General features: G+C 42.3%; 1 protein-coding gene across 4 annotated transcripts in view; it reads right to left on the bottom strand.

The window, feature by feature from the left end:
* The window catches only part of LOC129865251 (ankyrin repeat and BTB/POZ domain-containing protein 3-A-like), a 221,154-nt gene that overhangs the window by 79,674 nt on the left and 115,993 nt on the right, over nt 1-25,487 (bottom strand). For 3 of the 4 annotated variants that reach the window (XM_055937880.1, XM_055937881.1, XM_055937883.1), the window contains 2 exons: nt 18,167-18,332; nt 1,335-1,424 (listed from right to left, as the gene is read on the bottom strand). In XM_055937880.1, the coding sequence (XP_055793855.1) occupies nt 1,335-1,424; nt 18,167-18,332 (256 nt within the window). The remainder of the gene's footprint in view (nt 1-1,334; nt 1,425-18,166; nt 18,333-25,487) is intronic. The other variant, XM_055937882.1, reaches the window with a different exon arrangement.

The following is a 25,487-nucleotide window of genomic DNA, read 5'->3' as shown; positions in this document are numbered from 1 at the left end:
TATGGCATTGAAGCTCTTTTGTAGGTTTGTTATTACAGTGTCCAAAGAAGGGCCAGAAGTATGCAGAATGGTGTGATCTGCGTGGAGGTGGATCAGAGAATCACCAACAACAAGAGCGACAGCATTGATATATACAGATAAAATAGTCGTCATGTTCCTTTTACTTTAGAGTGGCCTCTGTCTGTCATGTGAAGAGTGGCTTCTTCTGTCATGTGCCTTTTACTGAAGAGTGGCTTCTGTCTGGCCACTCTACCATAAAGGCCCGATTGGTGGAGTGCTGCAGAGATGGTTGTCCTTTTGGAAGGTTATCCCATCTCCACAGAGGAACTCTGGAGCTCTGTCAGAGTTACCATCGGGTTCTTGGTCACCTCCCTGACCAAGGCCCTTCTCCCCCGATTGCTCAGTTTGGCTGCGTGGCCAGCTCTAGAAAGAGTCTTGGTTGTTCCAAACTTCTTCCAGTTAAGTGATGGAGGCCCTTCAATGCTACAGAATATTTTTTACACCACTACAGCCAATGCTTGGCATTGCACATGGTGATCTTAGGCTTGTGTGCAACTGCTCAGGCCATGGAAAACCATTTCATGGAACTCATGACGAACAGTTCTTGTGCTGACATTGCTTCCAATTTTATGCACTACGCGCTTCAGCGGTCCCGTTCTGTGCGCTTGTGTGGCCTATCACTTCACGGCTGAGCCATTGTTGCTCCTAGACATTTCCACTTCACAATAAATGCACTTACAGTTGACCGGAGCATCCAGTTAACACTTGATCTGATTTAATTACAGTCGGTTCATTCAACTATGGCAGATAAACAACCACATATCACAGTCGTAGCAAGTAAAACCAAAAATGTGTTACCATTACTGAGAATGTTGATGTACGGAAAGCGTGTTCTTGCAAATTGATTATGTATTTTGAAATACTAAATTCATACAAAACTATTTGGATTAATACAATACTTTGCTAAAGTATTTTGTATATCATTTTGATACTTTGGTCTTTAGAGTATTTGGTGATTGTAACAAGATAGTACTTTGCACATCTCTGACTGTAAAGCCAAAGATATTTGGCATGACAACGAGAGACAAGGCGTTGGCAATTGTACGATAACACAAACAGGTTTCTTTGCAGGATGTATGCAAATAATGTCAAATTCGACCAACACTACACACGCATGTCAAACACAGGTAAAATAATGCAAGAAAAAGGAAACAAGAATCATTGTTACAACACAAGACAGGGGTTGTCTGCTTCTCTCTACACTATCCGAACAATATCCCACCTATTTATTTATCACTGTGTTCCCGGGGGACATATTGTTTGGCAGCACTGACCTCACTGTTGATGTCGGCCCCAGTGTCCAGCAGCATCTTAACCATGGCTTCGTCTCCCCGCACACAGGCATACATGAGTGGTGTCATCCCCTAGAGGGGAGAGATGGAGAGAAAAGGGGCGACAGATTCACAGTCACTTGCAGAGGTGACTTACAGGACCATATGGTCCCAATTTCATGGATTTCAGTATTCCTAAAGTGTGACACTGTACTTCTTCGTCACAAGGTCTAGCGACCTAAATAACTACTGCCATATATTAAAGCTTTTCGAATCATTGATAAACTCTCAACTTTGCTCCTTCTTAACCAGCAAATGTATCCTAAATACATATTACAGTTTTTTTCCAACTGCTTACACAAAAAATATTTTAATGTCACACGATTTTTGAAACCTCTCACTCAAAGTGCAAAACTACACACCAAATATCCAAAACCATAAGCTATTGCTCAGCCTTTGACTCAGTTGTCAATTGCATAAAACACTTTTTTCAAAACACTACACACAATTCTCTACCTAAAACACAAACACAAATCTAATAGGAAGCGACTTGCTTTCCTTTTCCACCCACAACCAATCAAAATGCTACACTTATTCACCAGGTCACACACACACTCCTCACATGTGCAAACACTAATAGCTTAACTGATCACTAACCAATCACTGCTTTATTGTAGTATATGCCTATAAATAGGTCAAAGGTCAGATTACCTGTTTTGAACAATGGATGCCAACAATGGACAGAGTGCAAGAGGAGGAAGAGGAAGAAGAGGACGAGGGCAAAGGCAAAGAAGAGAAGGAAGGAGAGCATATCTGATGAAATTAGGGCAACACTTGTTGATCATGTGATCAACCACGGTTTGACCATGAGAAAGGCTGGACTGAGAGTCCAGGCCAACTTGAGTCGATATACAGTGGCGTCCATAATTCGAACCTTCAGAAATGAGAACAGGTATGCAACGATCTAATGTCTATTTTAGCATTACAGTAATGTACTGTAAAATACGTATGACTGCATAGTATTGCATAAACATTTGTAACTCTAAGCCATTCATTTACTGCACTGCATTGAATGAATGAGGTTGGTTATCATGCTGTACTACCTTTTTTTGTACATTGTTTACAGTTCCTATGCTGAACACATACTGTGTTTGAATTCTGTACAGAGTGGAAAGGCAAAGACATCATGGAGGACGAGGACGCTTGTTTACAGATGTACAAGAGACTGCAATTATAAATATGGTTTTGGCCAACAATGCAATTAGGAATCGAGAGATAAGAGAGCATATCTTGAATAATGACACCATATTTAACAACATCAATGCTGTAAGCTTGTCGACCATACAACGCATCCTCCAACGGCACTGAGTGACGATGAAACAACTTTACAAGCTGCCATTTGAGAGGAACTCTGAGTCAAGAATATGCGAGATGACTTTGTAGAGGTATGTATGCAACACTACTTCCAGTACTTCAGACATACCATATTTACTCATCTGTATATCCCTTTGTCTGTTACAGAGAGTATTGGAGCTGGATGCCCATGTAATTCGCCATTAATTAATTTATGTGGATGAGGTTGGCTTCAAACCAGGCGCCGCTGGAAGAAATGTAATAGGACAGAGGGCTATTACCAATGTCTCTGGACAGCGTGGGGGTAATATAACTGTGTGCTGCTATCACTGTGTCCTCCATCACAATGCCACACTGGGTGGGTCCGTACAACACCGGCCATATGCTCACTTTTCTGGATGCAATTTACACAATGCTTGTCCCTGATCCAGATCAGGAGCCTGCTAGATTTGTGGTTTTATGGGACAATGTTAGTTTTCACCGGGCTGTTCTGGTCCAAAACTGGTTTGCCACCCATCCACAATTTATAGTTTTGTACCTACCCCCATATTCACCTTTTCTAAATCCCATAGAGGAATTCTTCTCAGCCTGGCGCTGGAATGTGTATGATCGCCAACTCTATGCCCGCATGCCGCTTCTCCAGGCAATGGAGGACACATGTGGGGACATAGAGGTTGCCTCTGTCCAAGGTTGGATACGCCATGCTAGGAGATACTTCCCTCGATGTTTGGCAAGAGAAAACGTATCTTGTGATGTGGACGAAGTATTGTGGCCAGACCCAGGCCGGAGAAGAGATGAAGCGTAGCTTAGCACTGGTGACTGCCCCCCCCCCCCCCCCTACCAATTCCTGGACTGCCCCCCCCGGGACCCCACACACAATTGTGTTCTTTACTGTATTCTAAAGAATATACTTTTGGTTTACATATGTTTATGGTTTTGTTGTATGCTACTGTATACAACAGTAATGTTTGGCCTAATAAATATTTTCTGTTTCTACATTGCATTGGTGTTTACAGTGTACTTGTTACCCCTCTCAGCAGATTACTTTCACTGTAGAACATTGTAATGAAATGTAGATATAAGCCTATGAAATACCAAAGAGCTTTAGATTTAGAACAACAGTGTTTACATGGTATATCCAAAAATGTACTATTATGAAAGCAGTGTTTGCCATTTGATGCAAATGCTTCATTCTGACATGTGTTTATGGCATTTTGAATGCAGTGTTATATTTTTAAGGAGATGTGAGGCATTTTGCATTTTGTGTGTGCAGTTTTGGGAATTGTGTGTAGAGTTTTGAAAAAAGGAGACCGTTTTGAAAACGTGTGTAAGCAGTTGGAAAAAACTGTAATACGGATTTTGACAAGGTCAAAGTACCATCTCAGCTGCATCCATTGATGTCAATGATATTGTATGCTCGCTAGATAAAAAGCAGCATTGTTTTGCCTTGTTTACTGACCTGTCAAAGGCACTTATTGTTATTGAACAGACTGTTTCGGTTGGACATGACAGCAACCATAAATTATCTTATGGGCAGATCTCAATGTATTGTTGCTGACTATCAATTCACAATTCCTTGAGGTCAGTAAATGTGTACGTCAAGGGTCCGTTTTATGACCTACACTATTCACATTATATATGCACTTTATATTGGTTCCTCAGTAAAAAACTGTAAGCTTCTGATGAAAGCATTCTAATTTATTTTCCTAATTTACAATGACAGCCTACCCTGGCAACACTGGCAACACCAGGCCAATTGTGTGCCACACTATGGGACTCCAATCACAGCCAGATGTGATGCAGTCTGGATTTGAACCAAGTACTGCAGATACACCACTCGCACTGAGATGCAGGGTCTTAGACCACTGCGCCACTTATTTTATTGTTTATTTCACCTTTATTTAACCAGGTAGGCTAGTTGAGAACAAGTTCTCATTTGCAACTGCGACCTGGCCAAGATAAAGCATAGCAGTGTGAACAGACAACAACACAGAGTTACACATGGAGTAAACAATAAACAAGTCAATAACATGGTAGAAAAAAAAGAATCTATATACAATGTGTGCAAAAGGCATGAGGTAGGCAATAAATCGAATAATTACAATTTAGCAGATTAACACTGGAGTGATAAATCATCAGATGATCATGTGCAAGAAGAGATACTGGTGTGCAAAAGAGCAGAAAAGTAAATAAATAAAAGCAGTATGGGGGTGAGGTAGGTAAATTGGGTGGGTAGTTTACAGATGGACTATGTACAGCTGCAGCGATCGGTTAGCTGCTCGGATAGCAGATTTTTAAAGTTGTTGAGGGAGATAAAGTCTCCAACTTCAGAGATTTTTGCAATTCGTTCCAGTCGCAGGCAGCAGAGAACTGGAAGGAAAGGCGTCCAAATGAGGTTTTGGCTTTAGGGATGATCAGTGAGATACACCTGCTGGAGCGCGTGCTACGGGTGGGTGTAGCCATCGTGACCAGTGAACTGAGATAAGGCGGCACTTTACCTAGCATAGCCTTGTAGATGACCTGGAGCCAGTGGGTCTGACGACGAACATGTAGCGAGGGCCAGCCGACTAGAGCATACAGGTCGCAGTGGTGGGTCGTATAAGGTGCTTTAGTAACAAAACGGATGGCACTGTGATAAACTGCATCCAGTTTGCTGAGTAGAGTATTGGAAGCTATTTTGTAGATGACATCGCCGAAGTCGAGGATCGGTAGGATAGTCAGTTTTACTAGGGTAAGTTTGGCGGCGTGAGTGAAGGAGGCTTTGTTCCGGAATAGAAAGCCGACTCTAGATTTGATTTTGGATTGGAGATGTTTGATATGAGTCTGGAAGGAGAGTTTGCAGTCTAGCCAGACACCTAGGTACTTATAGATGTCCACATATTCTAGGTCGGAACCGTCCAGGGTGGTGATGCTAGTCGGGCGTGCGGGTGCAGGCAGCGAACGGTTGAAAAGCATGCATTTGGTTTTACTAGCGTTTAAGAGCAGTTGGAGGCCACGGAAGGAGTGTTGTATGGCATTGAAGCTCGTTTGGAGGTTAGATAGCACAGTGTCCAGGGAAGGGACGGAAGTATACAGAATGGTGTCGTCTGCGTAGAGGTGGATCAGGGAATCGCCCGCAGCAAGAGCAACATCATTGATGTATACAGAGAAAAGAGTCGGCCCGAGAATTGAACCCTGTGGTACCCCCATAGAGACTGCCAGAGGACCGGACAACATGCCCTCCGATTTGACACACTGAACTCTGTCTGCAAAGTAGTTGGTGAACCAGGCAAGGCAGTCATTAGAAAAACCGAGGCTATTGAGTCTGCCGGTAAGAATATGGTGTTTGACAGAGTCGAAAGCCTTGGCCAGGTCGATGAAGACGGCTGCACAGTAATGTCTTTTATCGATGGCGGTTATGATATCGTTTAGTACCTTGAGCGTGGCTGAGGTGCACCCGTGACCGGCTCGGAAACCGGATTGCACAGCGGAGAAGGTACGGTGGGATTCGAGATGGTCAGTGATCTGTTTGTTGACTTGGCTTTCGAAGACCTTAGCTAGGCAGGGCAGGATGGATATAGGTCTGTAACAGTTTGGGTCCAGGGTGTCTCCCCATTTGAAGAGGGGGATGACAGCGGCAGCTTTCCAATCCTTGGGGATCTCAGATGATACGAAGGAGAGGTTGAACAGGCTGGTAATAGGGGGTGCGACAATGGCGGCGGACAGTTTCAGAAATAGGGGGTCCAGATTGTCAAGCCCAGCTGATTTGTATGGGTCCAGGTTTTCCAGCTCTTTCAGAACATCTGCTATCTGGACATGGGTAAAGGAGAAGCTGGGGAGGCTTGGGCGAGTAGCAGCGGGGGGGGCGGGGCTGTTGGCCAAGGTTGGAGTCGCCAGGTGGAAGGCATGGCCAGCCATTGAGAAATGTTTGTTGAAGTTTTCGATTATCACGGACTTATCAGTGGTGACCGTGTTATCTAGCCTCAGTGCAGTGGGCAGCTGGGAGGAGGTGCTCTTGTTTTCCATGGACTTTACAGTATCCCAGAACTTTTTGAAGTTAGAGCTACAGGATGCAAATTTCTGCTTGAAAAAGCTGGCCTTTGCTTTCCTGACTGACTGTGTGTATTGGTTCCTGACTTCCCTGAACAGTTGCATATCGCGGGGGCTCTTCGATGCTATTGCAGTTCGCCACAGGATGTTTTTGTGCTGGTCGAGGGCAGTCAGGTCTGGAGTGAACCAAGGGCTATATATGTTCTTGGTTCTGCATTTTTTGAACGGAGCATGCTTGTCTAATATGGTGAGGAAGTAACTTTTAAAGAATGACCAGGCATCCTCAACTGACGGGATGAGGTCAATATCCTTCCAGGGTACCCGGGCCAGGTCGATTAGAAAGGCCTGCTCGCAGAAGTGTTTTAGGGAGCGTTTGACAGTGATGAGGGGTGGTCGTTTGACCGTGGACCCGTGGCGGATACAGGCAATGAGGCAGTGATCGCTGAGATCTTGATTGAAGACAGCAAAGGTGTATTTGGAGGGCAAGTTGGTCAGGATAATGTCTATTAGGGTGCCCATGTTTACGGATTTAGGGTTGTACCTGGTGGGTTCCTTGATGATTTGTGTGAGATTGAGGGCATCAAGCTTAGATTGCAGGACTGCCGGGGTGTTAAGCATATCCCAGTTTAGGTCACCTAACAGAACAAACTCTGAAGCTAGATGGGGAGCGATCAATTCACAGATGGTGTCCAGGGCACAGCTGGGAGCTGAGGGGGGTCGGTAGCAGGCGGCAACAGTGAGAGACTTATTTCTGGAGAGATTAATTTTTAAAATTAGAAGTTCGAACTGTTTGGGCATTGACTTGGAAAGTATGACAGAACTTTGCAGGCTATCTCTGCAGTAGATTGCAACTCCTCCCCCTTTGGCAGTTCTATCTTGACGGAAAGTGTTATAGTTGGGTATGGAAATCTCAGAGTTTTTGGTGGCCTTCCTAAGCCAGGATTCAGACACGGCAAGGCCATCAGGGTTGGCAGAGTGTGCTAAAGCGGTGAGTAAGGCAAACTTAGCCTGTCTAGGATCAGCGTGGCGCTAGCGGCACACCCCCCCCCCCCCACTGAAAAACCAGTGCCGCGAAATTCAAAAAAAATATATTTTTAAAATATTTAACTTTCACACATTAAAGTCCAATACAGCTAATGAAAGACACAGATCTTATGAATCCAGTCAACATTTCCGATTTTTAAAATGTTTTACAGGGAAGACACAATATGTAAAGATGTACATCTATTACCTAAAAACACATTAGCATAATCCACCATCTTTTATTTGTCCACCAACACCAGTAGCCATCACCAATTCGGCTAAACTAAGATATTTATAGCCCCTAACCAACAAAAAAACTCATTAGATGACAGTCTGATAACATATTTATGGTATGGGATAGGTTTTGTTAGAAAAAAGTGCATATTTCAGGTATATGGCATAGTTTACAATTGCACCCACCATCACAAATGGACTAGAATAATTACAATGAGCAACGTGTTTACCTAACTACTAATCATCAAACATTTCGTAAAAATACACAGCATACACGAATCGAAAGACACAGATCCTGTGAATACAGACAATATTTCAGATTTTCTAAGTGTCTTACAGCGAAAACACAATAAATCGTTATATTAGCTTAGCACATAGCAATTAGCAGCCCAGCATTGATTCTAGCCAAAGTGAGCGATAAAAGTCAACATCGCCAAAAGATATTAATTTTTTCACTAACCTTCTCAGAATTCTTCCGATGACACTCCTGTAACATCACATTACAACATGCATATACAGTTTGATCGAAAATGTTTATATTTAGCCACCAAAATCATGGTTAGACAATGTGAAATGTAGACAAGCTGGTAAAGAAAATGTCCTTGCGCCACTTAGACAGTGATCTACTCTTATACATAAATACTCATAAACGTGACTAAAAAATATAGGGTGGACAGGGATTGATAGACAATTTAATTCTTAATACAATTGCGTTATTACATTTTTAAATTTATCCTTACTTTTCAATACAGTTTGCGCCAAGCGAAGCTACGTCAAAAAACATGGCGTCCTAAGCCACTAAAATGTTTCGACAGAAACACGATTTATCATAATAAAAATGTCCTACCTTGAGCTGTTCTTCCATCAGTATCTTGGGCAAAGGATCCTTTCTTGGGAGAAATCGTCTTTTGGTGGAAAGCTGTCCTCTTGCCATGTGGAAATGTCAACTGAGTTCGGGATGAACTGAAAAGCATGCCCAACTTTTCACATCGTTGCAAAAATAAATGTCCCAAAATCGCACTAAACGGATATAAATTGCTATAAAACGCTTTAAATTAACTACCTTATGATGTTTTTAACTCCTATAACGAGTGAAAAGATGACCGGAGAAATATAACAGGCTAAACTAACGCTTGGAACAGGAGAGGGTCGGTGTCTTCCACGCGCGTTACGCAGCAAGAAAAGACTTGCTAGCTAAAGGTTTTTTTCATTTGTAGGGCCTGTGAACGAGCAATCGAGCCCGTTGGAATCGTCATCACGTAAAGGCATCCAGGGGAAGACGTAAGAAGTGTCCGTATAGTCATAGCAACGACAGTGCCCTTTTAAATGACTTCAGAAAAGTGGCCAACATTTCTCAAATCTGACTCCATGTCAGGGAAATTGCTGTAGAATGGGCTCTGTTCCACTTAGAGACAAAATTTCAACTCCTATAGAAACTATAGACTGTTTTCTATCCAATAATAATAATAATATGCATATTGTACGATCAAGGATTTTGTGGGAAGCCGTTTAAAAAATTAGCCACATTAGCATAAATAGTCTAAACAGCGCCCCCATCCCCAACAGGTTAGGGAGGAGGCTTCTGATGTTGACATGCATGAGGCCAAGGCTTTTTCGATCACAGAAGTCAACAAATGAGGGTGACTGGGGACAATAAGGGCCTGGGTTTACCTCCACATCACCCGAGGAACAGAGGAGTAGTAGGATGAGGGTGCGGCTAAAGGCTATCAAAACTGGTCGCCTAGAGCGTTGGGGACAAGGAATAAAAGGAGCAGTGGTAGAATAGATTCTGGGCATAATGTGCAGACCAGGGTATGGTGGGGCACGGGTACAGCGGAGGCAAGCCCAGGCACTGGGTGACGATAAGAGAGGTTGTATCTCTGGACATGCTGGTCTCAATGGGTGAGGTCACCGCATGTGTGGGGGGTGGGACAAAGGAGGTATCAGAGGTACGGAGAGTGGAACTACGGGGTCCATTGCAAACCAAAACAATGATAACTAGCCTGAACAACAGTATGCAAGGCATATTGATATTTGAGAGAGACATACAATAAGGCATAAAGTGATTGCAGGTCATGATTGGGAGAGCTAGCTAAAACAACAGGTGAGATAACAGCAGCTAGTCAGCTAACACAGCAACAGAAGGTAAAAATGGCGATGACTGGGCAGAGAGGGTCGGATTAACTACACACAGATCCTGAGTTAAGGCACAGAGCCGACAGATAAAACACAAATAAACAGAACGGAGTACCATGAATTAATGGACAGTCAAGCAGGCATCAGCTATGTAGCCAAGTGATCATAGTGTCCAGGGGGCAGCCGTAGATGGAGCAGTGAGGCCTCCGCTAAGCTAGCACGCGTTTAAAGTTAGTAGCCCGGGGGGGTGGTCTGCTCAGACGGAGGGGGTCTGCTCAGACGGAGGCCGGTTGAGGGCACCGGTTGAGGGCACGTCTGCAGACCAGACGTGGTCGTGTCGACAGAGAATCCAAGCCGGAGAGCGATGGCGAAAGAGAGGTTGTGAATTGTAGAATTGTGTTTGCTAACTGGTGCTAGCTTCCTGGCTGCGCTAGCTGCAAGATAAGCTAGCAGTTAGCAGACCGGGGCAGGCAAGTTAGCCTTTGGGGGACGTCGCGATGGGGGGGGGGAGTCTGTTTTTGCCTCTTCGTGCGGTGACGTCGATAGACCAGTCGTGGAATTAGTAGGGTTCCAGGTAGCTCTAGGTAGCTAACAGGCCTAGTAGGTTAGCAGAATGGGCCTTCAGCGGGCGTCACGCCTGAGGGGCCTGTTGGAGTCCTCGGGCAGATTATGTCGGTATTCCAGTCGTAGAGGATCGGCGGGGTTCCGTGCTCCGTACCGGCAGTAAAGGGGTCCGGATATTGTAGCCCAGGAGTGGGCTTCAGTGGTAGCACAGGAGCCCTAGCCGGGCTAGCTTCAGGCTAATTGGTGCTTGCTCCGGGATGGAAACGCTAGCCAGGAGTGGTCACCCAGGATTGTGGTTAGCTAGTTGCGAAGATCCAGATGAAAATGTTCAGAGTTTGCGGTAGGAATCCGGGGATATGGAGAGAAATAGGTCCGTTATGCTCTGGTTTTAGTCACGTTGTTCGAACTAGCGAGAGCTTTCCGAGCTTAAGGTTAGCTGATGACCGCTAGCAATGGTTTGCTAACTGATAGCTGGTAGGCAGTTAGCTGGCTATCTTCAGTAGATGGATTCCAGATCAGAAGTAAATAGAAATACTTTAGAAAAAAGCAGATCCACGCCACATTGGGTGAGGCGGGTTGCAGGAGAGTATTTAGAAGTTGAGGTTTAAGAAAGTATTTTTAAAAGATATGCGAAGAAAAACATGTAAAAAGATATATACAAGGGACACGGGACATGACAGGACAAAGACGTCTACACTGCTACGCCATCTTGGAATGACCCTTCACTTGGGAGCTTATTAAGGTAATGCAGAATTTAAAACATAGTATCCTATTAATTTTTCTAAGCTCTTGTACAAAAACTCCCGTATTACCTCATTGCTAGTAACCTACAGAAGTATGAGATACCTTACAGGCTCACAGGGATGGCTAACTCAAGAGTCCTTCTATCACTACCAATTTAGATAAAATAAAATAAAAATTAGATAAAAAAATAAATAATAATTATGTTTTGAGGTTGAACTTTAGCAAATATAGTTCGTTAGCACGTAGGGCACACCAATTGGTGTCACCTCAGTCAGTATGTGTTATACCTGTGCTGGTTGCTATCTCGTTAGTGGGAAAGTGTTTCACCAATGCTGGCCCAGGTGCCATTTAAGAGTGGCTGGCCCAGTGCTCTCCCTGTGTCTATTTCTAGACAAACAGTCCTATATCTGAGTTCCCTGATTTTGTTTAGCTCCACCTTTTTGGTTTGCTTCCTGTCTTTAGGTTTGTTGTGGGTTTTGCATTTATTTGCCTCTCTTGGGAAAATTTAGTGGGTGCTCATGGTGGGTGTCTTTTTAGGTTGTTGTTGTTGCTAGAAAACTTTCAGTGGACACACATATGACTTCTAGAACCACTCCTAAAACCCCACCTGTTTTGTTTTGGCTGTTGGTAGTGACTTTGTTAGTTCTCTCTTCTGTTTGAGCGACATTCATGATGGGGAACGTAACAAAATGGGGGTTCATCCGGGATCTTGTTTCCCATGAGTATGGTAGTTGCTTTAATCGCCTACTCTGAAGCTCTGCTGTGCACAGATATTTGAGTGTTCAAAATACCCTTTTGTGGTAGAGTTTCTGTCACTGACATCCACCTTGAGGGGTTAGAAGATTTGAAAGTTGCATAAACACAGTCTTAAAAATATTAATAAAGCCATTGACTAAGGTGGAAGCATTTGTGGAATACCCTACCTGGGAAATGCTAGATAAATGTACAAAGGCGAATCTACTTGTCATTGCAAAGCATTATGAAATCAAGGTGTTATCTGGCGATCCAAAAGCAGTAGTCAGAGTTGATCGGTACTGCTTTGGTGGAGGAGGAATACTTCCAGAGAGGGAGGATGATGAAAAATGTCCTATGGGTAATATGGTGAGTCCTGTAGACGATCAACGTCTCCGGTTTACTAATCACTGGCTTTAACTACCATCATTACGCACACCTGGCACCATCTTTACACGCACCTGCGCCTCTCCTCTTCGTTTCAAGCCCTTGATAATAGGCCACTCGGATCCGGAACCATCACCACACCACTCACCCTCACCATGGAGTCCATTCATCAGGAGAACTTTCCCTTCTTCATCACTAGTGCACCAGCTCACAAGATCATACTCGGCCTCCCATGGCTCCAATGTTATAACCCCACCATCTCATGGTCGAGGATGAGACTCACGGATTGGTCACCCTAATGCCGGAGGACCTCCTTTCCCGATCCCTCTCGAGTCGTATCACCTGTGGTCTGGGATGTAGATGTGGACATTCGCCAGGCTCTGAAGAGGCAACCTGCACCCACTACATGTCCTCCTGAGCGCATCTACGTTCCCATGGGGAAAAGGCTGCAGCTGTTGACCTGGGCACACACAGCTGTTGTTGCTGGACATCCTGGGATCACCCGTACTAATCAATTTCTCTCCGAAAAGTATTGGTGGCCCACCTTTGCGCAGGACGTTATTCGCTACATCAACTCCTGTTCTGTGTTTGCCCAACCTAAGTCCCACCGGCACGGTCCAGCAGGGAAACTCCTGTTACTCAGCATCCCTGGTCTCATCTATCCATTAATATTGTCACTAATCCCCCCCCCCCCTCTGACTGGTTTACCATTTTGGTGGTATGGATAAATTCTCAAAATTCTGTCTTTTATCCCTCTCTCTGGTCTCCCTACTTCTCTCCAGGTTGCTGAGGCACTGTTCCAGCAGGTCTTCCAGGCATTCGAGGGTGGCTGTTGTCTGTGTGCAGAGGGTCCCTGGTTTCAGCCCAGGTAGGGGCAAGGAGAGGGACGGAAGCAAAACTGTTACATGGGCACCATTTTAAATCAGGAGAATCTCCTCTTTGTAATTATGTAAGTCTGGGCAGCGAGCTCATTTGTCATGAATCACTAGACCAGAAATAGTCAGAAGTTTGTATTTTTTCCCTACTTTTTCATTATGCAGACATCATTTTTCCAAGTAGTTTTTCCAGCAGTTTTTTTCCAGTTTTGTCCGGCGAACAGATTGTAGTGGGAAAATAGAGATACATTTTTGATGTAATTCTAAGTCAAAACAGGCTCTGCGAATGTTCGATTCCTTTCATTTGCTATGGGCTCGTGCTAGTGTTCCAGTTTAGTCAGCTGTTGACTCGTTCTATTGTCCAGCCTATAGATGGCCAGCACCCGAATGGCCATTGAGAAAGCACAATGAGTATACCATTTAGCTAAGCTAAGAATGTCGAGAATAATCAATTCAATAAATGTTGGGTACTTAGATAGCCTATAGTTAATACTGGCAAGTTTGATGTATAACAACTAACGTCAGGTAGCTAGCTAACATACCGGTACATACTCCTGTAATGATATGCTATGTGGTTCGTTAAGGACAGCATAGCTAACAAATTGTCAGCCAACATAACATTTAAGGTAACTTATTTGAAAAGTCATTACTTTATTACATTGAGTAGCAAGCTACCCCTTGGTCATTAGGGCAAATCTGGTCTGTGATCTGGTCTGTTTTTTTTACACCTAGGTAGGCTATCAGACTATTCTTTAGTTAAGGTTGAATAGTCTATTGTTCAGCTATTAGCCCTCCTCCCCAACTTGCAACAAATTATTGTTCCACGCATCATCATTCTGCGCCTGAGTGGCTCGCTTGTGGGCGTGCTGGCAGGATATGGCAGCATCTTCGGTTGTGCGTCAAGAATTCTGTATACAGTAGCACATTTGTAGGAAGGTGTGGTTATGTTCACAGGCAAATTGCTATGGAGGTACATTTGTCTTTTTGTCGAGAGCAAAACCTTTTTATTTTCAATCAAAAATAATTGTTCTTAAAGCAACTTTTTCCGACACAAAGGAAGTCAAAACGGGCACCTGCGAAGATGGCATCTCAGGGAAGCAGCACTGGGCTGTATTGACGTATCCTAAAAATAATGTCTGCTGCTTTAGATTGAACGGTCATATCTCAGTAATTGTTTACCTATCTATAAAAAAATAAGCTGTTTTCTTTATTTTCAGAAAGCGAGCTGACCAAGGGGTCGAAAATGTAGATATTGCTGTCACGTTCTGACCATAGTTCTTGTGTGTTTTGCTTGTTTTAGTGTTGGTCAGGACGTGAGCTGGGTGGGCATTCTATGTTGTGTGTCTAGTTTGTCTGCTTCTATGTTTGGCCTAATATGGTTCCCAATCAGAGGCAGGTGTTTTGTTTTGTCTCTGATTGGGAATCATATTTAGGTGGCTTGTTTTGTGTTGGGGATTGTGGGTGGTTGTTTCCTGTCTTTGTGTTTTCTCTGCACCAGATAGGACTGTATCGGTTTGCCACATTTTTGTTATTTTGTATTGTTGTAAGTGTTCACGTTATTCGTAATTAAACATGTTGAGCACTGGCTACGCTGCGTGTTGGTCCGATCCCTGCTACACCTTCTCTTCTCTTGAAGAGGAGGAAGGCTGCCGTTACAATTGCCAGATTTTCACTGTCCTAGGAACAGGCCGTGGAAGCTTTATTGCTGGCAAAAGTGTCCATAAATCCAGATCTAATTACACTGTTCTGTGTTCTTTTTCTCCATGTCTGCCTGTCTTGTTGTACCTGGAACCTGTCTCACATGCATTAATTTAAAAAACCTTATAATGTCAGCTGCTAATTTTCAGATTTACACCACATAAACACAGCCATTTTCACTGGACTATCTGTTGTTGCCAAGTCATGATTTCCCTGGGGGTTAGCCTTGCAATAATCAAGTGGGGAGACAGATAGCCCTCTATATTTAAATGTTTCAGGTACACTCCGATAGGTGTCTGCATCACATACAGTATCTTCTATTGACATTATCTTCTATTGCTTGTCCTCATGTCTGTTTTTCAGCATAACATACTCTGTAGCCACTTAGTGTGGATACCATGTGAGACCACACACACAATAACAGTCTCTTCTTCACTTCATCCCTCTTCCCCTTCTCCCTAAATCCTCTAGGTTATATCAGCTGTTTTGGTGAACTCTTCCTGCATCTGAACTGGCTGACACAGAGGGCGCAGCATGATCATAGGTGAGATGTTACTTGGTCTGCAGGTATGGTTTGATGTGAGAGAGGAAGTCAGTCCCGTCATGACCACCTCACCAGCTCTTAAGATAACCTTCGGGCCAACTGATGGGCCAAGGCTGGTTAGGAGACACCACAATTGTGAGGAACTGAGAGAATATTAGGGTAGCACTGTAATTCATGAATCAAATGGTGTCTGCCGCTGTTCTTACCTCTTTCCCTTTCTGTCTTCTACACCTCTCTCCCCACCTTGTTTTATAATCCACACCATATGTGCATTGAAGTACAGATTGAACTTGTGTTCATAATATTACAATTATCATAATTATAATGCATGTATTATGTATTTATAACACCTGGATAATGAACTTCTTTCAATAAAGTGTTTCACATTCTCCACTGGTTGAAATTAAGTATCTCATTGAATTACTATTCTGTGTCCTCAGATTAATGAAGATGAAGGGAGTTAGATATGCATATTTATTGTCTGTATATATGAATTACAAATCAATCATGTTTCTAATTTATTACATAGTTACAATGTGTAATTATTGATGTCCCAGGAGCAGGAGCAGGAGTGGTAAACACTGTTGAAGTGTATAATTGTAATACATACATGCAGACACGGCATCATTCAAATAATGGAGTTTGATATGACTGAAAAAGAATGCCTTAGAGATTCATACCTGAACCGCACCTTTTTTTGCCAAGGAAGAGTACATAATCAGTGAATATATTCAATGTACAGGCAACAATGTGGGAATCTCATGCATGGTTATAACTACAGTGCATGTGTATATAGGACTTGCATCCTTGGCACAATAAAGTTATTATATTCTACTCTATCCGTAGGCTTCATTATTGCCATTCAGACTTGAAGTTGATACAACAACTATGACAGCTGAGGTTCATTGATTGGTATCAATATTAGTTCAGAACCTAACGTTTTAGGGTCCATACACAGATTGGCTACATACTGTAGCTAGCTACACATCCATAGGCATACAATTATTTTTATCCTCCACTACACAATAAGCAAGTAAATAGTTAGCTAGCTATGTTACTTCAGCTGCATTGCAAGGCAAGCTTACACAATTGTACATTCAATTTGTAGTAAATGCTTTAGCTAGCTAGATTCTTTACATACAATGTTTCACAAGAAGACAGCCTGATTTGCTGGTTTTCTCAGGAGTCCCTAAAACAATACAAATGACAAATGAATTCTCCTAACACTAGCTAGCTGGCTAACGTTAGCTAGTCAGAACTTGCTAAATAGCAATTTTCGTGAATTAACTTCACAAAAAAATATTCACAAATGTTTGTCTCTACTTTAACTAACATTCCTCTCAATTGTACATTTTTTGCTTGACTAGTTATGATGTTATAACAACTTACATCTGGTTCCACCGTAATGTTTTGTCAGCCATCTTTGTTGAAGAACGCCACAAGGCAAGGGTGGTTCGCGTCAAAATTCGTCATTGGAACCACTCGATATGATTGGTCTTATAAAACCTTGGGACCCAAATGCATAATGAGTGCTCTAACTCCCCCTTGTGGTGGTCTGGAGCAATGAAGCCGTGACACTGGGTACCTCTAAATCCCGCGGTGCAAGCTTGCAACTTTTAAAAGAGGAAGCACTGTAGACACCGGAACAGTGATACATTTTAGTGTAAAGCTTTATTCAGAGTGCCTTGCCTGCTAACGAGCAATGACTGTATATGTTCATGGTAGAGACATTGTTGTTGCATTCATACATTTTCGATCTTATGGAGTTCACCAAGTGAGACCCTAAACGAATATGTTACAGCGTGTGTGTGTGTGTGTGTGTGTGTGTGTGTGTGTGTGTGTGTGTGTGTGTGTGTGTGTGTGTGTGTGTGTGTGTGTGTGTGTGTGTGTGTGTGTGTGTGGTGTGTGTATGGTGATAGGCATTCTGAGTCTTTCGGTGAGTGGGCATTAACAAATAAGAGCTCACTAGCATGTGTGAAAAACTAAGCAAAATCTTTCAATGGCATTTTCTCCTACTTGGGATAATTTTTAAAACGAAATAAACTTGAATCATTTAGCAGACACTTTCATAGTATACAGAGCGACTTACAGGGGCCATTAGGGTTTAGTGCCTTGCTAAAGGGCATATTGACAGATTTTTCAACTAGTCTGCTCGGGGATTCAAACCAGCGACCTTTCAGTTATTGGCCTAATGTGCGTAACCTCTAAGCTACCTTACAAGGAAGCAGCCATGCAAAACGTGCCTAGTTACCTGTTAGTTTTCCATACACCCACTTGCAGTATGCTAAAAGTGTATAAACTGTCGAAGCAGCATAACATTCCCATGATTCCTCCAACTACAGTGTACGATAGACCATTTTGAATCTCTGAGTCGGTACTTCTATAAAAAAGATTAACATTTGACTTAAGCTCACAGAGAAATCTGGTCACATGTGTAGGTTTTTACTGTACGTATTGCACTGTAAGTGCATGTCGAGCTTGTGTGTCTAATATGTGTAAGTGTGTATCTCTCGGACCTGCTCGCTCATGCTGTTGATACCATCAGGCCCCAGTAGGTTGGCCGCCTGTTTCACGAGGTCTGTCCGGCCACAGTTGAGCATGCGGAAACCCAGGTCCTGCAGATACTTAGCCTCTGTGGACGCCGCATCCAGATTCCGGGTAGCACAGATGCAATCGTCTGCCCTGAGGGAGGGATAAGGATGATTAAAACTTATTTGGGATAGGGGGCAGCATTTTTACTTTTGGATGAATTGGTGCCCAAAGTGAACTCCCTCCTACTCTGTCCCAGATGATAATATATGCATATTATTATTACTATTGGATAGAAAACTCTGAAGTTTCTAAAACTGTTTGAATTATGTCTGCGAGCATATGGCAGACAAACTTCCAAACAGGAAGTGAGAATTCTGAGGGTCGATGTGAAAGTCATTACCTTTTCAATTCCCTGTAATATATGGATCTGTTTGCACTTCCACGCCTTCCACTAGATGTCAACAGTCAGTAGAACGTGGAATGAAGCCTCTAGTGTGATGTGGGGCCGGATGGGAGCTATTTGAGTCAGTGGTCTGGCAGAATGCTAGTTCCTGGTCACGCGCGCTAGTCATGGAATGGCCATGTGTGCCATTACTTATACAGACATGAAGAAATGCTCCGGTTGGAACGTTATTGGATATATATGACAACAACATCCTGAAGATTGATTCTCTACTAAGTTTGACCAGTTTCTTCGACTTGTAATATAACTTTTTGAAGTTTTCGTCCGACATTTGCCTTGACCTGCGCCAGTGTTTGGACATGTGTACTACACATGCTAGCTAAAGTTGCTAATTATACATAAGTAATGGACATTATTGAACAAAAAAATGCTTTATTATGGAAATAGGATTCATGGCATTGCATTCTGATGAAGATAATCAAAGGTAAGTAAATATTTATGATGTAATTTCGTATTTCTGTTGACTCCAACATGGAGGAGAAATTTTGCTTTTTACTAAAGTAAAAAAAAAATCTGACACCGCGGTTGCATTAAGAACCAGTGTATCTTTAATTATATGTAAAACATGTATCTTTCATCAAAGTTTATGATGAATATTTCTGTTATTTGACGTGGATCTCTGTAATTACTCCGGATATTTTGGAGGCATTTCTGAACATGGCGCCACTGTAAACCGAGATTTGTGGATATAAATATGCACATTATCGAACAAAACAGAAATGTATTGTGTAACATGATGTCCTAGGAGTGTCATCTTATGAAGATTATCAAAGGTTAGTGATTCATTTTATCTCTATTTCTGCTTTTGTGTGACTATCTTTGGCTGGGAAAAATGGCTGTGTGTTTTTTGGATTTGGTGGTGATCTAACATAAATATATGTTGTGTTTTCGCTGTAAAACATTTTAAAAATCGGACACGATGGGTAGATTAACTTTTACTGCCTCAGAAACTCGGATCCGGGAGCACCCCCCACCCCCCCACACTGATTAGCATCGCTAGCATAGCGTCACAATTAAATAGTAGCATCTAAATATCATTAAATCACAAGTCCAAGACACCTAATGAAAGATACAGATCTTGTGAATAAAGCCACCATTTCAGATTTTTAAAATGTTTTACAGGGAAGACACAATATGTAAATCTATTAGCTAAACACGTTAGCAAAAATCACCATTTTTCTTTGTCCACCATTTTCTCTCAACACCAGTAGCTATCACCAATTCGGCTAAACTAAGATATTGATAGCCACTAACCAAGAAAAAACCTCATCAGATGACAGTCTGATAACATATTTATGGTATAGGATAGTTTTTGTTAGAAAAATTTGCATATTTCAGGTAGAAATCGTAGTTTACAATTGCACCCACCGTCACAACTAGACTAGAATAAATACATAGAGCAACGTGTATTACCTAATTACTAATCATCAAACATTTCGTAAAAATACACAGCATACACTAATCGAAAGACACAGATCCTGTGAATACAGACAATATTTCAGATTTTCTAAGTGTCTTACAGCGAAAACACAATAAATAGTTATATTAGCATACCACATGTGCAAACATTACCAGAGCATTGATTCTAGCCAAAGAGAGCGATAACGTAATCATCGCCAAAATATATAAATTTTTTCACTAACCTTCTCAGAATTCTTCAGATGACACTCCTGTAACATCATATTACAACATACATAGAGAGTTTGTTCGAAAATGTGCATATTTAGCCACCAAAATCATGGTTAGACAATGACAAAAGTAGCTCAGCTGGTCAGAAAATGTCCTGCACCATATTAGACAGTGATCTAGTCTTATACATAAATACTCATAAACTTGACTAAAAAATACAGGGTGGACAGCGATTGATAGACAATTTAATTCTTAATACAATCGCGGAATTACATTTTTTTAATTATCCTTACTTTTCAATACAGGTTGCGCCAAGCGAAGCTATAGCAAACAAAATGGCGACATAAGCGTTTAACATTTATCGACAGAAACACGATTTATCATCATAAATTGTTCTTACTATGAGCTGTTCTCCCATCAGAATCTTGGACAATGAATCCTTTCTTGGGTCTAATCTTCTTTTGGTCGAAAGATGTCCACTTGTCCATCGAAATGCCCACTAACGTACGACCGGGACCCCGAAACGTGCCCGGAGCTTCAAAGTCTATTACAAAGCAATGCCTCAAAATCGCACTAAATGGATATAAATTGCTATAAAACGGTTTAAATTAACTACCTTATGATGTTTCTAACACCTATAACGAGTAAAAAGATGACCGACGCTATATTACTGGCTAAACCAAGGCTTGGAAAAAGGCCAGTCAGATATCCTTCTTGCGTTGAGCGCAGTGTCCAAAGGAACGCTACTTCTGGTATTTGGTGATTTATAGAGCCAATGATTGCGCAATCGACTCCATTCAAATTGTCACCACTTACTGACATCTAGAGGAAGGCGTGGGCAGTGTTTGTATCTCATAGGATTAACAGACTTTTAAAACTGATCTGGAACCAGAGGCCAAGATGTCTAAATCTCACACACTGGGAGGAAAAGTGCTGTAGAATGAGTTCTGTTTCACTCAGAGACATAATTCAAACGGCTATAGAAACTAGAGAGTGTTTTCTATCCAATAATAGCAATAATATGCATATTGTACGAGCAAGAATTGAGTACTAGGCAGTTTAATCTGTAGAGACAATTATGCTAATTTGAAACAGCACCCCCTATAGTTGCAAAAAGTTAAGTGTTCCCTTTATTTTTTTGAGCAGTGTATGTATTGTGTAATATGATGTTATAGGACTGTCATCTGATGAAGTTTATGAAGGTTAGTGAAATAATTAATATCTTTTGCTGGTTTTGTCGCTATCGCTACCGTTTGCCTTGAATCAATGCTGTTGTGTGGTTGGCTATTGTAGTAAGCTAATATAACGCTATATTGTGTTTTCGCTGTAAAACACTTAAAAAATCTGAAATATTGGCTGGATTCACAAGATGTTTGTCTTTCATTTGCTGTACACCATGTATTTTTCAGAAATGTTTTATGATGAGTATTTAGGTATTTCACGTTGGTGTCTGTAATTACTCTGGCTGCTTCGGTGCTATTTGTGACGGTAGCTGTGATGGTAGCTGCAATGTAAAACTGATTTATTCCTCAAATATGCACATTTTTCGAACAAAACATAGATTTATTGTATAACATGTTATAAGACTGTCATCTGATGAAGTTGTTTCTTGGTTAGTTTGGTTGGTTCTTGGTTAGTTTGGTTGGTTTTGTGCAAGCTACCTGTGCTGTGAAAAATGTCTGTGCTTTTTTGTATTTGGTGGTGAGCTAACATAAATATACGTGGTGTTTTCGCTGTAAAACATTTTAAAAATCGGACATGTTGGCTGGATTCACAAGATGTTTATCTTTCATTTGCTGTATTGGACTTGTTAATGTGTGAAAGTTAAATATTTCTAAAAATATCTTTTGAATTTCGCGCCCTGCACTTGAGCTGTCTGTTGTCATAAGTGTACCGACATCGGGCTTGCAGCCATAAGAAGTTAAACAGCCATCACTAACATTTAGTGGCCGCTGCCAACATACTGACTCAACTTCAGCCACTTTAATAATGGGAATTGATGGGAATTTATGTAAAAATGTATCACTAGCCACTTTAAACAATGCCACTTAATATAATGTTTACATACTCTACATTACTCATCTCATATGTATATGTATATACTGTACTGTATACCATCTACTGCATCTTGCCTATGCCGTTCTGTACCATTACTCATTCATTTATTTTTATGTACCTATTCTTTATCCCTTTACACTTGTGTGTATACGGTAGTAGTTGTGGAATTGTTAGGCTAGATTACTCGTTGGTTATTACTGCATTGTCGGAACTAGAAGCACAAGCATTTCGCTACACTTGAGCTGGCTGTTATTAACAGTCTGATGGCCTTGAGACAGAAGCTGTTTTTCAGTCTCTCGGTCCCATCTTTGATGCACCTGTACTGACCTTGCCTTCTGCGTGGTAGCGGGGTGAACATGGATTGGCTCGGGTGGTTGTTGTCCGTGATGATCTTTTTGGCCTTCCTGTGACATCGGGTGCTGTAGGTGTCCTGGAGGGTAGGTAGTTTGCCCCCTGTGATGTGTTGTGCGGATCGCACCACCCACTGGAGAGCCTTGTGGATGTGGGCGGTGCAGTTGCCGTACCAGGTGGTGATACAGCCCGAACAGGATGCGCTCAATTGCGCATCCGTAAAGTTTGAGGGCTTTAGGTGACAAGCCAAATTTCTTCAGCCTCCTGAGGTTGAAGAGGCGCTGTTGCACCTTCACCACACTGTCTGTGTTGGGGTGACCATTTCGGTGATGTGTACGCCGAGGAACTTTCCACCTTCTCCACTGCTGTCCCATCGATGTGGATAGGGGGGTGCTCCCTCTGCTCTTTCCTGAAGTCTACGATCATTTAATTATGTTTTGTTGTTGTTGAGTGAGAGGTTGTCTTCTTGACATACTCAGAGTGCCCTCACCTCCTCCCTGTAGGCTGGCTCGTCTTTGTTGGTAATCAAGCCCACTACTGTTGTGTCGTCTGCAAACTTGATGATTGCGTTGGAGGTGTGGATTGCCATGCAGTCATGGGCGAACAGGGAGTACAGGAGGGGGCTGAGCACGCACCCTTGTGGGCCCCCAGTGTTGAAGATCAGCGAAGTGGATATTGTTATACCTTCACCACCTGAGGGCGACCTTCAGGAAGTCCAGGACCCAATTGCACAGGGCGGGTTTGAGAGCCAGGGCCTCAAGCTTAATGATGAGCTTGGAGGGTACTATGGTGTTGAATGATGAGCTGTAGTCAATGAACAGCATTCTTACATAGGAATTCCTCTTGTCCAGATGGGATAGGGCAGTGTGCATTGTGATGGCAACTGGATCGTCTTGGGCGGTATGCAAATATAAGTGTTTTTAGTTTGTGTGGAAGCAAGACGTCGGTGTCCGTGACGTGGCTGGTTTTCTTTTTGTAGTCGGTGATTGCTGGTAGACCCTGCCACTAACGTCTCGTGTCTAAGCTCTTGAATTGCGACTCAACTTTGTCCCTATACTGACATTTCGCTTGTTTGATTGCCTTGTGGAGGGAAACACTACACTGTTTGTATTCGCCGATATTCCCAGTCATCTTTCCATGGTTAAATGCGGTGGTTCGCGCTTTCAGTTTTGTGCGAATGCCGCCATCTTTCCACGGTTTCTGGTTAGGGTTGATTTTAATAGTCACAGTGGGTACAACATCTCCAATGCACTTCCTTAGGAACTCACTCACCGAATCAGAGTATAAATCGATATTCTCTGAGGCTGCCCGGAACATTTCCCAGTCCGTGTAATCCAACAATCTTGAAGATTGCATTCCGATTGGTCAGACCAGCGTTGAATAGTTTTTGTCACAGGTACATCCTGTTTGAGTTTCTGCCTATAGGACGGGAGGAGCAAAATGGAGTCGTGGTCAGATTTGCCCACGGGAGGGCTTTGTATGCATCACGGACGTTAGAGTAGCAGTGATCCAGTGTATTTCCCGCACAAGTGATACAATCATTATGCTGATAGAATTTGGGTAGCCTTGTTCTCAAATTTGCTTTCTTAAAATCCCCAGGTACAATAAATGCAGCCTCAGGATATATGGTTTCCAGGTTGCATAGAGTCCAGTGAAGTTCCTTGAGGGCCGTCGTGGTATCGGCTTGAGGGGGGATATACACAGCTGTGACAATAACCAACGAGAATTCTCTTGGGAGATAATATGGTCGGCATTTGATTGTGGGGAATTCTAGGTCAGGAATTCTATGTTGTGCTGTTACCATGTTGTCATGTGGTGTTGATGCCATGCTATGTTGTTTTAGGTCTCTTTATGTAGTGTTGTGGTGTTTCTCTTGTCATGATGTGTGTTTTGTCCTATATTTTTCTATTTAATCCCAGCCCCTGTCCCCGCAGGAGGCCTTTTGGTCTTTTGGTAGGCCATCATTGTAAATAAGAATTTGTTTTTAACTGATTTGTCTTGCTAAATGAAGGGGAAATAGATAAAAAAAGTGTGCACCACACACAACCAAGAAGGTTGATTTCACTGAAGCTGCAGTGAAGTCCAGTCTCCTGACCTGCACAAACCTCACACAAGCTCGAAAGGGGGAAAAGAGGGGAAAAGGAAATACAATTTATAATACAAATACTGAGCTTGAGTATATGCTAAAAAAAGGAAATTAGATTATTTTATACTAATACAATTCCTCAGAGAAAAATATTTAGTTTAATCTCTCTAGGGTACGTGATACGTTAGCGTCCCACCTCTTCAACAGCCAATGAAAGTGCAGGGCAACAAAATCAAAACAACAGAAATCCCATAATTAAAATTCTTCAAACATACATGTATTTTACAACATTTTAAAAATACACTTGTTGTAAATCCAGCCACAGTGTCCGATTTCAAAAAATCTTTACGACGAAAGCAAACCAAATGATTATGTTAGGTGAGTGGCTATTCACAGAATAACACAGCCATTTTTCCAGCCAAAGAGAGGATTCACAAAAAGCTGAAATATAGATAAAATTAATCACTAACCTTTGATGATCTTCATCAGATGACACTCATAGGACTTCATGTTACACAATACATGCATGTTTTGTTCGGAAAAGTTCATATTTATATCCAAAAATCGGAGTTTACATTGGCGCCTTACGTTCAGAAGTCACAAAACATCCTTTGATTTTGCAGAGAGCCACATAAATTTACAGGAATACTAATAATAAACATTGCTAAAAGATACAGCTGTTATTGCACTTCTCCTTAACCTGTCTAGCCCCGGGGTG

This window comes from Salvelinus fontinalis, chromosome 11, assembly GCF_029448725.1.
Source record: "Salvelinus fontinalis isolate EN_2023a chromosome 11, ASM2944872v1, whole genome shotgun sequence".
Classification (NCBI taxonomy): Eukaryota; Metazoa; Chordata; class Actinopteri; order Salmoniformes; family Salmonidae; genus Salvelinus; species Salvelinus fontinalis.
The sequence above is the reverse complement of the archived record's forward strand: the minus strand, read 5'-3'. Positions and strand labels throughout refer to the sequence as shown.